Raw genomic sequence first — 14743 nt, 5'->3', positions numbered from 1 at the left:
TAAATTATTATGTAATTTATTCTCTTTTTTTACAGATTGAATGTGATACGTTCTTTTAAACGAAATGGCGAATCGATGATTACTTACTTTAACTGTTCTAAATGATATGTTTAATAAAGTCAATAAAATACATTGTGGTGTTTGTATTGTATATTAATATAATATATAATAAGCCAATTATTAAGAATAATATATATATATTTTCAATAAAGTATATCAAAATATATATATTTGTTATTGTATATTAATTAATTAGTAAAGTAACTACTGTAGTAGTGTTCGCAATCATAATAATTACAATAACATGATGAATCAATTTATTTATTTAATATCCTAAATTATTTCATACCTTCAGATATATAAATATTGATCAATTTAAAATGAGTTTTAAATACTAAAAAAAGATGCAAGTGTCTGTACGGTACGGTAATTAATTAAGCGAATTTCTGCTAATAACTACACGGCCGGCCAGGAAAAGTGCTGTAGAGAACGTCGCGTTTTCGTCCCCATGTTGCTTTATTGAAAACACAAACAATGTATTACAATGGAATAACACTTAATGTATAACACACCCTATTACTAATCAATAAAAAATCAAGATTCGATAGTACAGTGTAAATGAGATATAAAGATTCGGCAATACCGTACGTAAATTATTATTGCAATACTGTATGAAGATTCGATAGTAAAGTAAACGAGATATAAAGATTCGGCAATACCGTACGTAAATTATTATTGCAATACTGTATGAAGATTCGATAGTAAAGTAAACGAGATATAAAGATTCGGCAATACCGTACGTAAATTATTATTGCAATACTGTATAAAGATTCGATAGTAAAGTAAACGAGATATAAAGATTCGGCAACACCGTACGTAAATTATTATTGCAATACTGTATAAAGATTCGATAGTAAAGTAAACGAGATATAAAGATTCGGCAATACCGTACGTAAATTATTATTGCAATACTGTATGAAGATTCGATAGTAAAGTAAACAAGATATAAAGATTCGGCAATACCGTACGTAAATTATTATTGCAATAGTGTATGAAGATTCGATAGTAAAGTAAACGAGATATAAAGATTCGGCAATACCGTACGTAAATTATTGCAATACTGTATAAAGATTCGATAGTATGTAAATGAGATATAAAGATTCGGCAACACCCGTACGTAAATTATTATTGCAATACTGTATAAAGACGCGATAGTAAAGTAAACGAGATATAAAGATTCGGCAATACCGTACGTAAATTATTATTGCAATACTGTAAAAAGATTCGATAGTATGTAAATGAGATATAAAGATTCGGCAATACCGTACGTAAATTATTAATGCAATACGTATGTATAAATATTCGATAGGAGAGTGCTCGAGAAACGTCGGGTTAGTTCAACGTTATTTTTTCCCTTCACTGCCAATATTTAAAAAAAAAAGAGATATAAATAAATAGTAAATGAGATATAAAGGTTCAATAGTACGTAGATTATGATGCAAACGTAAATTATTAATGATTCGATAGTATATGTAAATATATTTAGTTAGTTAATATTAATTTATCGACAGGCAAACTTAATTTTTATAGAAATATAAAGATTCGATAGTACATGATTTGGCTTATATTTATTGGTTTGACCATACATACAGCTGTAACTCAACTCGCCATAGGCCATGGTGTTGACAACGACAATCAAAGATTAAAGCGCACATGGCGTTCCATACAAATGACAATATTAAACTGGCGGCCGCTTTGGTTGGCGGCCGCTTCGACCATACTCCCAATAGCCTAGGCTAGGCCTAGCTAGCTAGATGTGGAATAGGCCTAGCTGAGAGAGGCTAAATGTCGTTATTACAGTCAGTACTTACCAAAACAACATATGTTTAGTGATTATTTAGAACAAAGAATTGAAATTCTCTTATAGCATGACTTTTGCTTTCGTTTATCAAACGATTGTGAAAGTTTAATTTGGCGTTTACACCGCGCCGAGTAAAAAAAGCTGTACAGTCCTTCAGTCGCGGACACAGGCGTTACATCATCAAAACAATGGATTTTGAGAATTTTAATCTCGTGACACAAAAAGTGATCTATTGAATTTACGAACCGACACGGTCCAAATTTTGTTTAAAGGAAAAAAAGAGGGCGCTGTGTCCGATAAAGTTAGTTCCGTTCAACAATTTTTATATATCGGATTCCACTAATTTGTTTTTACTGCCCGGTAGGCGCAGCGGATTCTCAATGACAATGAGAAGGAGGGGTCGGCCCACTCCTACCCTCAATTTAGATAAAAATTCAAAAGATAGGACATTTTAAGTTCCTGACTTCTTTCTTTCAATTCGACAATCGATACTACAGTAATGGTACCCCTCCTGTACTTTTAATAATACAATATAATTGTACGGTACTAAAAAAGCTTTCTGTAGAGTTGCCTTAATATGATAACGCGGATGTTAATATTACCCAGTTTTAAGGGTCTTTCACACCTGTTCCGGCACGGTTCCGGTCCAGCGAATCGAACATTAAAGCGTGGTTCCCACTAGCGACGCAACACAAGGACGTAACGCAACGCAAGTGAATTGACCAATAACAAGCGATGGCTTATTCGCTTGTGATTGCTAACTGTCTATAACTTCGCAGTGTCATTGGTTAAAACGCTTGCGTTGCGTTTACGTCCTTGCGTTACGTTCCAGTGGGAACCAAGCTTTATGTTTCGTTTTCACAACGCTTCACCCGGCGCCGGAAACCGTGCCGGAACAGGTGTGAAAGACCCTTTATATTAGTATTCTCCTTCACTTTGTTTTGCACACGTCACGCACTCGAACCCTAACAACGTCACACATGTTTTATGCGCGCTATGACGTTCTACCGTCTCTACGCACGCAATTTATTACACGCGCGCGATTGTGTTGCTGTGTTAATTTCTTGGCAACACATACTTAGTAACCAAACAAATCATGGTTAAGTTCAAGTAGAAGAAACACGGAAAACACTGCTCTGTAAGTTAAACACATTAATTTAGATTTAAATGCGTTAAAATGACAGCTTTGGATTTAAAAATCTATGGTAATATAAAATGTAAAAAGTTTAGCCATTTCATACAGAGAGAAAATATATATAAATCGAGGTAAGAAGGCCCACTCAACTTTAGGCTACACAAAGAACATACACGTCACACCATCCTTGCTTCAGGTTTGAGGGGTATATGCGATTTGTTCACATAACATTATGTTACACCACTTTTTAACAAAAGGGGGTGGGGGTGATTATTTAATGATGCGCGTTCTGCTTTAATGCTGACGGACGGAAAATAAGTAGGGTGATACTATTACATTAATGCTATATTGCAAAGGTATTTTATAATAAAGACCAGAAATGTCTTCCCTGAGCTACCCTTTAAGTTAAAAAGTAGCATTCTCCGGGTATAACGTTTCAACTCAAGATCGTGTGAACACGGGTTACAAGAACAGAATTTGCGTGACAACGGAAAATATAATTTCTATGAGAATAAAACATTTATTGGCAGAACCACAGCACAGACAGTTTATTCACAATGAGTTAGACAACAGACGAAAAATACCCTATCATAATTCTTTATGTACTGGATAGCTATTATATACAAAACCTAATGTGTCGGCTCTATAGTTGAAAACACAAAAAAAATAGTATTAACAATATAATAATTATTGTAATATTACATAGAGTATTCTTATAACAATATGTCCTTGATTGAGTTTAACTATAAGTGCATTTTGAATAATTTACACATATTTATAATAAATGTATTTCTACAGTATTCTACAAAATTCTCACCTATTGAGTTAAATATTATTGATGAGAGAATGAGACAAGTGTTTTTAATTGTATAGTAGAATCATCAAAATTGTAATACAAAAATAATAGATTGTTGTTTTACCTTTAATAGTTTATCAGTAACTGTACAATTTTACATTGTAAAAAAACACAAGTAAAACAGTACAGTAGAACTATCTATTAAGAAACACTTTCAGGACCCAAACAATGTGTCCCTTAAATAGGGGTTAGCCGTAGTGGTAAAATATCTATTTCCTCTCGTTTGTTTGGAAGTGTCCTTTTAATAGGTGTACTGTACTTAGTCTATAATTCTAGAAAAACCCCACCTCAAATACAAGTTTATTATTCTGTCGATACTAAATTTCGGCCCATTAGATCAACATCTCTGTAATTATTAGTATAAAAGGTTATTATTTAACAGATTTCAACTTTGATCACAAAGAAGAATATTCCTTGTCTATGCAAACAAAGCCATTGCGGTCAGAGATATAGAGATCTTTACGAATTACTGATATAACAACAATAATATTAATAAACAAAGAAGTAATTTACAGAAATGGTAGAAAATAAAACAGATTCTATACATTGAATATTTACATGTTGCTTTGATCTTGATGGGCTACAAAAAGGCAAAGCATTGACAAGACTTGGAAGAAAGCATTCGTAGCACCCTAACGACAACGAGTCATTCGAATACTACATAATAATCATTTGTTTATCATACAAAAACTCTACAAATTTCTTCAATATAGTAGTAGTAGTACAAAATAATGTTAAATTTACATCTCGGTTGACACTAGGAAAGAAATACATTTTGAAAGTTTTCCTTATCATTTCAATACAATACACTTATTTTATTTTTACAAATCTTTTATATTACATTCTAGATTGAGATTGTTCCAATTATAAGTATTCTAACTCTTTCCATACACGGCTAACAGTGGTTAAGAAATAAATTAATTGTATCCTAGAAATATACATGTAATTAATACAAAAATTAATTACTTTTTATGCTCAAATATCAGAATTTACTCATTAAATTGGGTTATAAAAAGAAAAAAATAATGACACCTGATCTATTTTAAGCACCAAATTGTAAACTTTGTACAGAATAAATCGAAAAATAATTGTGCAGTGTCAGAAATATTTCAAAATTCATTCCAAATTTTAACAGCTGCTTGCTAAAGACACCCATTGGTGGATAAGTTATGAATTTGATTAAACAATTTCCATTTCATTCTAAGGTGTTAAATTTGATTTTAAACAATTGTTTAAAAAGATATATTTTAAAAATCTACACACTAGCCTATTTGTTGGCATCATAAACACTATAGAATTGCAAGGTTTAAACAATTTTGGCAATTAACATCTATACAATATACAGTTACATTTTGTAATGTTCATTACAATAATTTGTTGACTTTCTTCATGGGTAGCCTAAAGATAGATACAATTTATTTTAGGACATTAGGTGTATACCTATATATTATCATCTAACATATGTCGACTGACATCACACACGCTAGCATTAAATTGATTATGATCAGGTATCCTATGTTTAATTTGAATGTAAAATAGGCATTTCATTACAATGAAGGACAAATTAACAGATCTTTAAATTCTTTATAAGCCCTTTCTTATGCGTTAATGTTGTGATGACAGATGACATATATAATTAAGTTTACCATGTAAACTGTTTAATCACATCTATTATTATTCCCCATTGTTAAATGTTTGTGAATTACATACATATAAATTACAATTTCTCATACAATCATCATTATTTTTGTTACAGTTTCTTTAAAATATTTCAAAATATGAATTGTGTACAATATATTACTCTGACTTATTTATATATTAATCTGTATTTTGCCAAAAAAATAGTGGAATTTTACAATGGATATTTCAATTAACATAAGTAATTTTTCTCAGATAATAATTCTTGTCTTTAAATTCCGACAGAATTATTTAACAAATATGAATAAAATACACTGGATGACTTACCGTGTCTTACAAACATTTAAAAAATCTTTTTACAAGTTACAATTTGCTGATTTGATAAACATTTAAAAATTATTGCCATTAAAATTTGTTTACGAACAATACAATCTTGTAATATAACATTAGTGATTGATTGTTTAGTATAGACCCCTTATTTCTCATCAGGTCCAGTAGTAATTGTTGTTATAATGATGGAAGTCATTCAGTCTTGATTGAATAATACTGCAGATATAGATAAAATAACCGGGCACCCACAAAACCAGGAATTTCCCAAATTCTTTTCTACTCTACTGGTTTTTCCATAAATCTGGATGTAGGGCCACTCAAATTTTCCCAGATTTTTTCGAGAGATGACACACAAGAAACTACAATGCATGCTGTGTTTGCAAGTTTGTTTTCATGCAAAATGATTTGTTTAAATGTGGGCGCTGATGTATTAGTACTGCTGTTATTGTTAATGCACTACCTATTCCTAGTATTACAATATCTACATATCATCTATAGTTTTTCTTGTATTATTACATCAATAACACTGTATTCATATGATGTAGGTATACTGTGTATTACTGATGTTTCCTCCATGTAGAACTACAGTGTTTTACTATTGGTTATATCCATTATACTGTACACAATATAATATTGTATACTTACCAATACAGTAATTTCTTAATGTGCAAGTGTGGAATACCAAACACCGTAAAGTGGAAAAATCCTTAGAAAAACAATGATCTTTTAAGAACATTGGAAAAACCATACACTGTTCTATAGCTCTATTTAGGTCATGTAGTTTTTCATACAGTGATTTTCTATGATGTTACTATCATTTTCAAAGATCCAATACAATAAAAAAGCTTAATTGTAGTACTTGCTCTATTACCAATCTATTGTTCCATGATCCAGTCGTAGCCATAAGCTTAGTCTCTCTAGTTTTTATATGTACATTTGCCATGACCACTTGAATGTAAAACAAGGGTGAAGCTTAGTTCATCCACTTTCTACAGTTTGGTGCTTTGCAGCCACAAGCAATCTTGTTTTGGTCCTCGTCTTCAAAGTCAAATTTGTAATCGTAGGTAAGCTACACAAAGAAAAAAAAAGGTTAAGAAATGAGTACACAAAAGAAAAATACTAGTAGTAATATCAGAACACATTTATGGTTGCAAAAATAGGAAAGTACTAATTTACATACTGGGAGTTTTTAGAGGTACTATTAAAGTAGTGGGTTACTATTATTAATCTTCACTTGAAAATAGTAACCTTGAGTAATAAGATCTTAATATTTACATTTTCTCAACCAATAAAAGCTGAAACCAACCAAGTGTACATAGTACAGCAAATTGACAATACAAGTTATCTTAATAAAGCTCTGTCTACACTATCAAACTTTATGTGGCAAAAAAATGTGATGTGCCCATAGACATGATGATATCACATCACACTTTTTTGTAAAACTAGTTTGATAGTGTAGACAGAGCTTAACATGATGCACCCAGCATACATAAATCACTATACAAGGCTGACTATATATGTGTACAAACACTACCATTAAATATATTTACCTCTTCGCCTTTGGTGATGCGCCTGTTGGAGATGATAATAATCTTATTATCCTTCTCGAAACTGACGACCTCGGCAACGCAGTTGGGATTGCACGAGTGGTTGATGTATCTAGCCGGGTTTCCGGATAACGTTGCGTCGATCACTTGATCATCATCCAAACGGAACATATAAATACCACGATTCGATTCTTCGTAATGTTTCTCTTTACGGTTAGCAACCTCGTTTCTGATTAGCGTACCGATGTATTCGATTACCATTGTGTGTTTCTCAATGTCTTTGGCAGCATAAAGTCCAAGACCCTGAGATACCAATGAGAAGGTGAATATTAGTGTGATTCAGTACACAGTTCATTCTTATGGTTAAGCTAAGCTCTGTCTACACTATAAAACTAGTTTGACAAAAATGTGTGATGTGCCCAAACATGGTAATGATATTCCCAAATATGGTACTGATATGACATCATGTCCATATATGCGCACATCACATTTTTTTGTAACAAGTGTAGTTTTGATAGTGTAGACAGGGCTTCAGAATAAATAATTTCTACAGATTAAAAATAATTATGGATAGTAGCTTTTCCATACTGCCTTATCCTCCCTTGTATTGTTCAACCTGGATCAGGATTTGAACCTGGGTCTTTCTGTATGATAGTCAAGTGTCAGCTACCACAACTCAACACAAACTATAAAAAGTTAATAAACATGACAATACATTCATATGTAAAAAAAAGAAAAATTGTTAAAAACTTCTATAATTGCACTCTTTTCCTTACCTGAATCTGTGAGCGGCCCAGATAAACATTTGACTTCCAGTCACTTTTCATCTTGCGATATTGAGATGTCTTGGAGTGTACAAAGGTCTTGTATGGATATATGCTATCACCAGTAACCAATGGTTGATGGTATGAACGTGAGGTTGTGTTGCTGGTCAGGGTGTGAGATCTGAGAAAAGAAGGACAACAATAACTTTAACAAATACTTGCAGTAAAGTTGATCGGAGGATTGTGGGTCACATGGCGTGCAATAGTACGCACTATTTAACAATTGTTAAATCATACTTTTTTTTTATTTGTGTAAAAAAAAAATTCTCCATTACTGTAATTCCAAATCTATTTTGAAATATAAATTTTCATCATTGGCATTATTTGTACCATACCACTCATAAACATTCATTGCTTGTATAATATCTCTTACCTTTTAACATGGGTTCTCATCTTGGGTTCAGTGCGAGCACATCCTGATGGATTGATAGCTAATGGAAGTTCCAAGTATGGAGATCTTCCATAGCGGAACTGATAGTTCTGGATCAGCTCAACACCAGGAAGCTACAATAGATGAAGACAAGTTGAATTAGATATTTTAAAATCAAAATCTTTCGATTAGTTAAGGCAGCCATTTGTGAAGTCTATCCATGTTTTTATTTTATAAGTCAACTTGACCATTGTGTTGACCCCTTGATCTTAGGTAATTCACATTATAGTGTGACAATATTCCTAGTTACACTTGCACAAAAATAGTGTCAAACTAGGCTTATAATATTAATATGGTAGATATGGTAAACTTGTTCAATAAAATAAACGTGTTTTTAATCAGTGTTTACTAGGACATGTACATAATGCCAATTTGAATACAAATACACTAAACTGAACCAAATGAGGTAAAACATATTTACAGACCCAGACAGAACACTGTTAAAATAGTTGTTTATGTAAATACTGATAACTATTATCTGTATATTTACCGATTCAAGTACTCTTAGAATGGCCGGTTCTTGCAGACCGTACAAATCTTCACCACTGATGAATCTTGGAAAGAGTTTGAGCATGTCCGCTTCACGGCGTAGCTTTTCAATAGGTAATAAAATCTTCTGCCAAACGCCTGAAGTATACAAACATTATCATTTAGTAATAATTACAACAGTAGTTTTAAACAGTAATCATACTTTACATATGGTAAGGGATATTGCACGTGAAAGGCATGGGTTTGAGACTTGTCCTTCAGATGAAAAGTAAAGCTGTTGATCATGTGTATATACAATACACAAGTGCATGATAAAGAACTTGTACACTATTGGAAAAGAGTAGGGGATCATCTCTTTGTGCGCTGTGACCGAGGATGCCATGGGTATGTAGATGGCCTAATTTGAAATTTAATACATTTAAAATTACTCAAAATAACTGATAAAACTATTACAATCTTTTCGTTGTATCATATACATGATTGTGATGTATTTAGTATTTTTTCCATCCGTCCATGATTAGTATCTGTGAATTAAATAAAAATAATCTACCCCTAATTGTAGTATCTTGTACAGTGACATCTTCATGTCCCTGCTCCTGGACACGGATTGTAAATAATGGCTTCCCGCTGGATTCGCCGATGGAACATATGTAACGACATCGTTTGTTGGTGTATCGCATACTCCAATACAAACGTGATGCTTCAAACCCAACCTGTAAGAAATTGAGAAAAGTACATTTACCACATCTAAGAGGAATATATATTTTTTTATTTGGATAGGGATATATATATTTCCTCTTGTATGGAGACAGGGTGAACCAAAAAATAGCAAAAAAAAACCTGTGTCACTGAACAAAATGGCTACTTTAAGCTAAGATAACTTATAAGTTTAAATTGAACTCAAACTTGGGGAATTTGCTTATTTTAAAACTACATATTTTGTTGGTTTTTCACATACTGGATATATTTTTAAGTTTCATCAAAATCTGATACGATGAAACAGGGTGGTTGGATTGAATTCACATGGAATGACCCATCAGTTCAATGATACCCTTCAACATATTGAAGTTTTACTAGTTGCTGTCAACTTACTGGGAAAATAGCAGTTGTTGAATGGAATGATTGCATTTGGTGTGGAAGAAGTTGACCAATGCATTTGAACACAAGACTTCCAACACGCAGTGTTCGTTGACATTCATTGTCTTGCATCACCCTGTAAGCAGAATACATATATAAATCATAATGCTCTGTCTACACTATCCAAACTTTGTGATATATATATATATGGAGATGATGATGTCATATCACTACCATATTTGGGCATATCACTACCATATTTGGGCATATCACTACCATATTTGAGCACATCACACTTTTTGTCAAACTAGTTTGATAGTGTAGATAGAACTTAAGACAAAGAAAGGTACAATACAGACAAATAATGTCTTGGAAATAAGCAATTATCATATTATTTAAATATAAATTTAAATTTCTGAAAATGACAATGCTGTGGGTGGATCTGAATGGAGATACTGTACAAACAAAAACATTATAACTAAAACAGCTGGAAATGAGTATATAGTATAGAATTTTTTTTTCCTCATTAAGTAAACTTTAATAAAGCTCAAAGGAAAATATAAAAAATTATTTGGACATTGGATCATAATTGATGACTGACTGAAAACGATGACATAAGATATTTACCTCGCCACTTGTTTGTGTTCATCTCTACTAACATACACTCGACGAAAGACAATGTGCGACTCTAGCGTGTTGTCTGTATTCTTTGATGGTGCATGAAGAGGACAAAGCATAGTCTGAAAAAAGAAGTGAGATACAGTCAGTAACAATAAGAGTTTCCAAATTCCAGACTGGAGGACTTAAATGAAACTTTCATATTCTTTTAATATTGTAAAATGTTAACAATATCTGCCTAGTCATATTCATATATTGAAATGTCAAGAAAAAGTTAACAAGTACATTTTAATATTTATTATTCTTACCTTATCTTTGAAAAACATACAGTTATCATTCATTGCACAGCCAAAATGGTAGATATTAGAACACCTAAGCTTTTGACATAGAACTGTAGCTCCGAACTTGCTGCAGTAGCAACACTTGTTGGAAAGTCCTCGTTTGATCGATGTATGAACATTCATGAGGGCGCCGTTTAACGTCTCATACACCTCGTAAGACCACAGTGCACAGTTGAGATGCACCCATGAGTTAACGTTGCAATTAAGTAATCTGTAAAAAAGAGACAGATTTGGTTATTACAGTTTTTTCACGGATAAATAAATTATAGATATTCATTGTTAGTATAGTAGAATCTGTATATGGCGACAACATTGGGATCCAAAAAGAGTGTCGTCTGAAAAAAGGTGTCCCCTGAATAGCGGTAGTGTTAGAGTTTCATGAGAAAGTACCCTCTTAATAGGGTTGTCCCCTGAATACTGGTGTCCCCAAAGGAGAGGTTCGGTTAATTTAGTTTCTTGGGTAAGGCACAATACCTTGCTGAGCCATTCGTTTCACCATCTCCATGGTCTGAACAAAGAATGCAATTTCTTCCGTCTTCCAATCCAGATTCCGGTCGCAATGATGTTCCAAGTTTCTGGATTAACTGTGTAAAGATTAACATTAAACATGCATTTGTATCATTGCAAAAAATTAAAATGTTTACTGATCTGAAATTTTATTAAAAAAAACTGCAAAAGATTTTCAGTGTAACTGATATTTAATGGAGTTTATCCTATGCAGAACAGTGTAAGCAAGAAATATACCTAATCCTAATCTACTTTGATAGATGGCAATAAAGTAGAAAATTAATTATAATTTCATATGAAAATGTTTTTCATAGGAGTGTATCTGAAATGGCTCTATCATCAATATCACATTGTTCGTTGCAGGAAAAAACAGATGTCATTTGATATAAACCTGCTTAAACTTTCAATATTTACTTTATATTTAGTATTACTTATTTTTAAACCACATTCCATGAGGTGATCAAAATATTTAATTCCAAAGACATCAACCTTTTTAAAATATGTAAAAGGTTAACTTACAACATCAATATCTTCTTCATCTGGATCCGAGTATTTCTTGGGTGGTAGACAGTACATAGACCATTTCTTGTACCGAATGTTTCTCCATTTCTTCATATTGGGTTGCTAAAATAACAAATAAAGTATATCAAAGTATTCAAGAAATATAAGTAAACATTCAAGCAGTAAACACATGATTAAAGGTAATAAAATGAATACAGTAACAGATTCCTGATGCATATTTCATTGCTTGTGGAGTATCGTGGTTTGTTGATGTTGCAGTTTTATTTATTTTCTAACTGGTAAGTTTTCATTATAAAACACTGACAATCGAATGGGATTGAAAAAATTTTTTTTCTTCTATTTTTTTAAATATATTTTTTTTAAACATGAATCCGACATAAAAGCAAAATTGAAATTGAATTAAAATTAAACTTACTGGTTTTGGCATTTCCGCTAGTTTTCTCTTAATCTGAGCCTTCACTTTCCATTCTTTAGCTTCCTTTGCTAGTCTTGCTTCTTCTTTTTCCTTTGCTTCCTTTAAGGCACTTGCCTCTTTTGCTTCCTTCAAAATTTCTTTGTATTCCCTTTTCACGTCTGAGATTTTGACTTCTTCCACCTTTACCTCTGGCTTTGGTGGTGGCGGAGGCCCTGGTGAGACAGGTGGTGGACTTAACTGTGTTGGAGATACAAGTTTTGGAGGCAAAAGAGACTCATGACTTGGATGGTTGACAACGGGACCAGTAAGTTCTTGAGTTTCAACTTGAGTTTGTGTTCTTTGCGAGATGGTCCATTGCATGAAGCAGTTGGTGCTGCAGAATACGGATGATGGATCTGGAGACTTTCCAGGAGGAGTAGAGTCTGATGGTTTGTAGACGGCTTCTCCAAGTATCAAGACATCACAGTGCTTGCAGAAGCGTTGTTTACTAGATGAAGCAGATATCAATAGATTGTGCGCTTCTTTCACAGAAGGATCCATTTTATTGATACCTTGAATGTTAAGCAAAACAAAATTGATTATAAAGTTATATTGGTGAAAATTCACTTCTACAAACTTTGAATTCTTTTATCTAAACAATTCATAAACAAGCTTCATTTCAGGATAAACATCTGATTGAACATGGTTACAAAATACAACAACAGTATAAAGAAAATTGTGATAAATATGTAGTTAAAAGATAAACAGAAAATAATTATTCTGCTTTGGAATTCTTTTAAAAGAAAAACCTTTCATGCATAGATTGAACAGTAGACTCGCAGTAATCAATCCACACGAAACACACCTCATAGAGTAAGCACAACAGACAGAAAAAGATAAACCAAAATGCATACCTAAAGAATGTTCTTGCTTCAAGTTATTCAACTGAATGATGGACGGAACAGGTATCTTGAGAATTTCGGCTAAACTGGCAACAATACTATGTGGGTCACCAGCATGTTGATTGAGTGTTAATGTGACAGACGATCCAGCTACTAACATCTTCGCACCTGGAGACAATACACTACTGCTCTTGGAAATTGCAACTGCAGGATGCACTGAATAAAACACAAAAACACGTAACCTTACATTCTCTTGTCTGCAAGGTTCCTCTTACATAATGCACAAGAATGAAAATTTACAACAATAACATATTCTCATAGAGAACCATTTATTAGCGTTCCTAAAGACACGTCTCAGCAACGCCAGCTGTGACCGAACAGAGCAAACAATAGCATATTGTGCTTTGAATAACAGGAGGACCCTGTAATATGTAAATTATCAAGCCATACATGACATGTTGGAGAACATGGGGCGGCAATTTTCTCTCTTTACCCTTTTTTATTGACTATTCAAATTTCATATATTATGACACTAACAATGATCTTTAAATAACATGAAGTATACGAACAATAACCATGCAACCATCATTTGTAAATGTAGGTCAATTATATAAACAAAAATAATATTTTCATTCATGCAAATAAATCATAATAATATTGAATATGGCTTTAAGAAAAAAAAATCAAAATCTGGGCAGGAATAGGTGGGTGCATGAATGAGGCGCTTGGTACTTACCTCTCCTAGGCGTGGGTTTTACAATAGCAAATGCTGGTGAGGTGGACCTCTCTTTCTTACAGAGTGACTCTGCATTTTCTGTGATCAAACGTAAACCCTTGTATCGTACAGGTTCAGTATCATCTAGTTCTGGCGACGACGAAGGCACGTTTGAATCTTGTTGCAACATCATCATTCTAATCCGCATTCGGTTTACCTCTTCAGCAGAGTTGGCGTTTGACGGTGGTGGTGTTGGTAACGATGGCGGTACTTTGACGCCACTATACGCTAGATTTGTGGCTCTCGTTATTGTACGCTGATGCGATTGCATCTCTCGTATAAGTTCATCTCCAGTTGTTAGTGTTACATCTGATACAGGAACGACAGAGGATAGAGGGCTTGTTCTTAGACCAGGCATGGCACCTTGGTAACAGAAAGGAAAGGAGTAAAATAAAATACCAACATTTCAGGGATGCTCAAAAAATTAATATTTGTAGCAATTTATTTCCTGCCACAAAAACCAAAGAAAATGCATGCATACAAAATGCTCAAATTAA

General features: G+C 33.0%; 1 protein-coding gene across 2 annotated transcripts in view; it reads right to left on the bottom strand.

The window, feature by feature from the left end:
- Positions 1-3491: 3491 nt before the first annotated feature.
- LOC144839282 (histone-lysine N-methyltransferase 2C-like) overlaps positions 3492-14743 on the bottom strand; it is a 35783-nt gene continuing 24531 nt past the window's right edge. For both annotated transcript variants that reach the window (XM_078694600.1, XM_078694608.1), the window contains exons 32-45: positions 14208-14609; positions 13484-13687; positions 12591-13141; positions 12173-12277; positions 11621-11730; positions 11114-11357; positions 10815-10927; positions 10203-10323; positions 9661-9823; positions 9112-9248; positions 8565-8695; positions 8144-8312; positions 7371-7670; positions 3492-6889 (exon numbers count right to left, since the gene is read on the bottom strand). In XM_078694600.1, coding sequence (XP_078550726.1) covers positions 6794-6889; positions 7371-7670; positions 8144-8312; positions 8565-8695; positions 9112-9248; positions 9661-9823; positions 10203-10323; positions 10815-10927; positions 11114-11357; positions 11621-11730; positions 12173-12277; positions 12591-13141; positions 13484-13687; positions 14208-14609 — 2846 coding nt within the window. In that variant the 3' untranslated portion in view covers positions 3492-6793. The remainder of the gene's footprint in view (positions 6890-7370; positions 7671-8143; positions 8313-8564; positions 8696-9111; positions 9249-9660; positions 9824-10202; positions 10324-10814; positions 10928-11113; positions 11358-11620; positions 11731-12172; positions 12278-12590; positions 13142-13483; positions 13688-14207; positions 14610-14743) is intronic.

This window comes from Antedon bifida, chromosome 1, assembly GCF_963402885.1.
Source record: "Antedon bifida chromosome 1, ecAntBifi1.1, whole genome shotgun sequence".
Taxonomy (NCBI): domain Eukaryota; kingdom Metazoa; phylum Echinodermata; class Crinoidea; order Comatulida; family Antedonidae; genus Antedon; species Antedon bifida.
The sequence above is the reverse complement of the archived record's forward strand: the minus strand, read 5'-3'. Positions and strand labels throughout refer to the sequence as shown.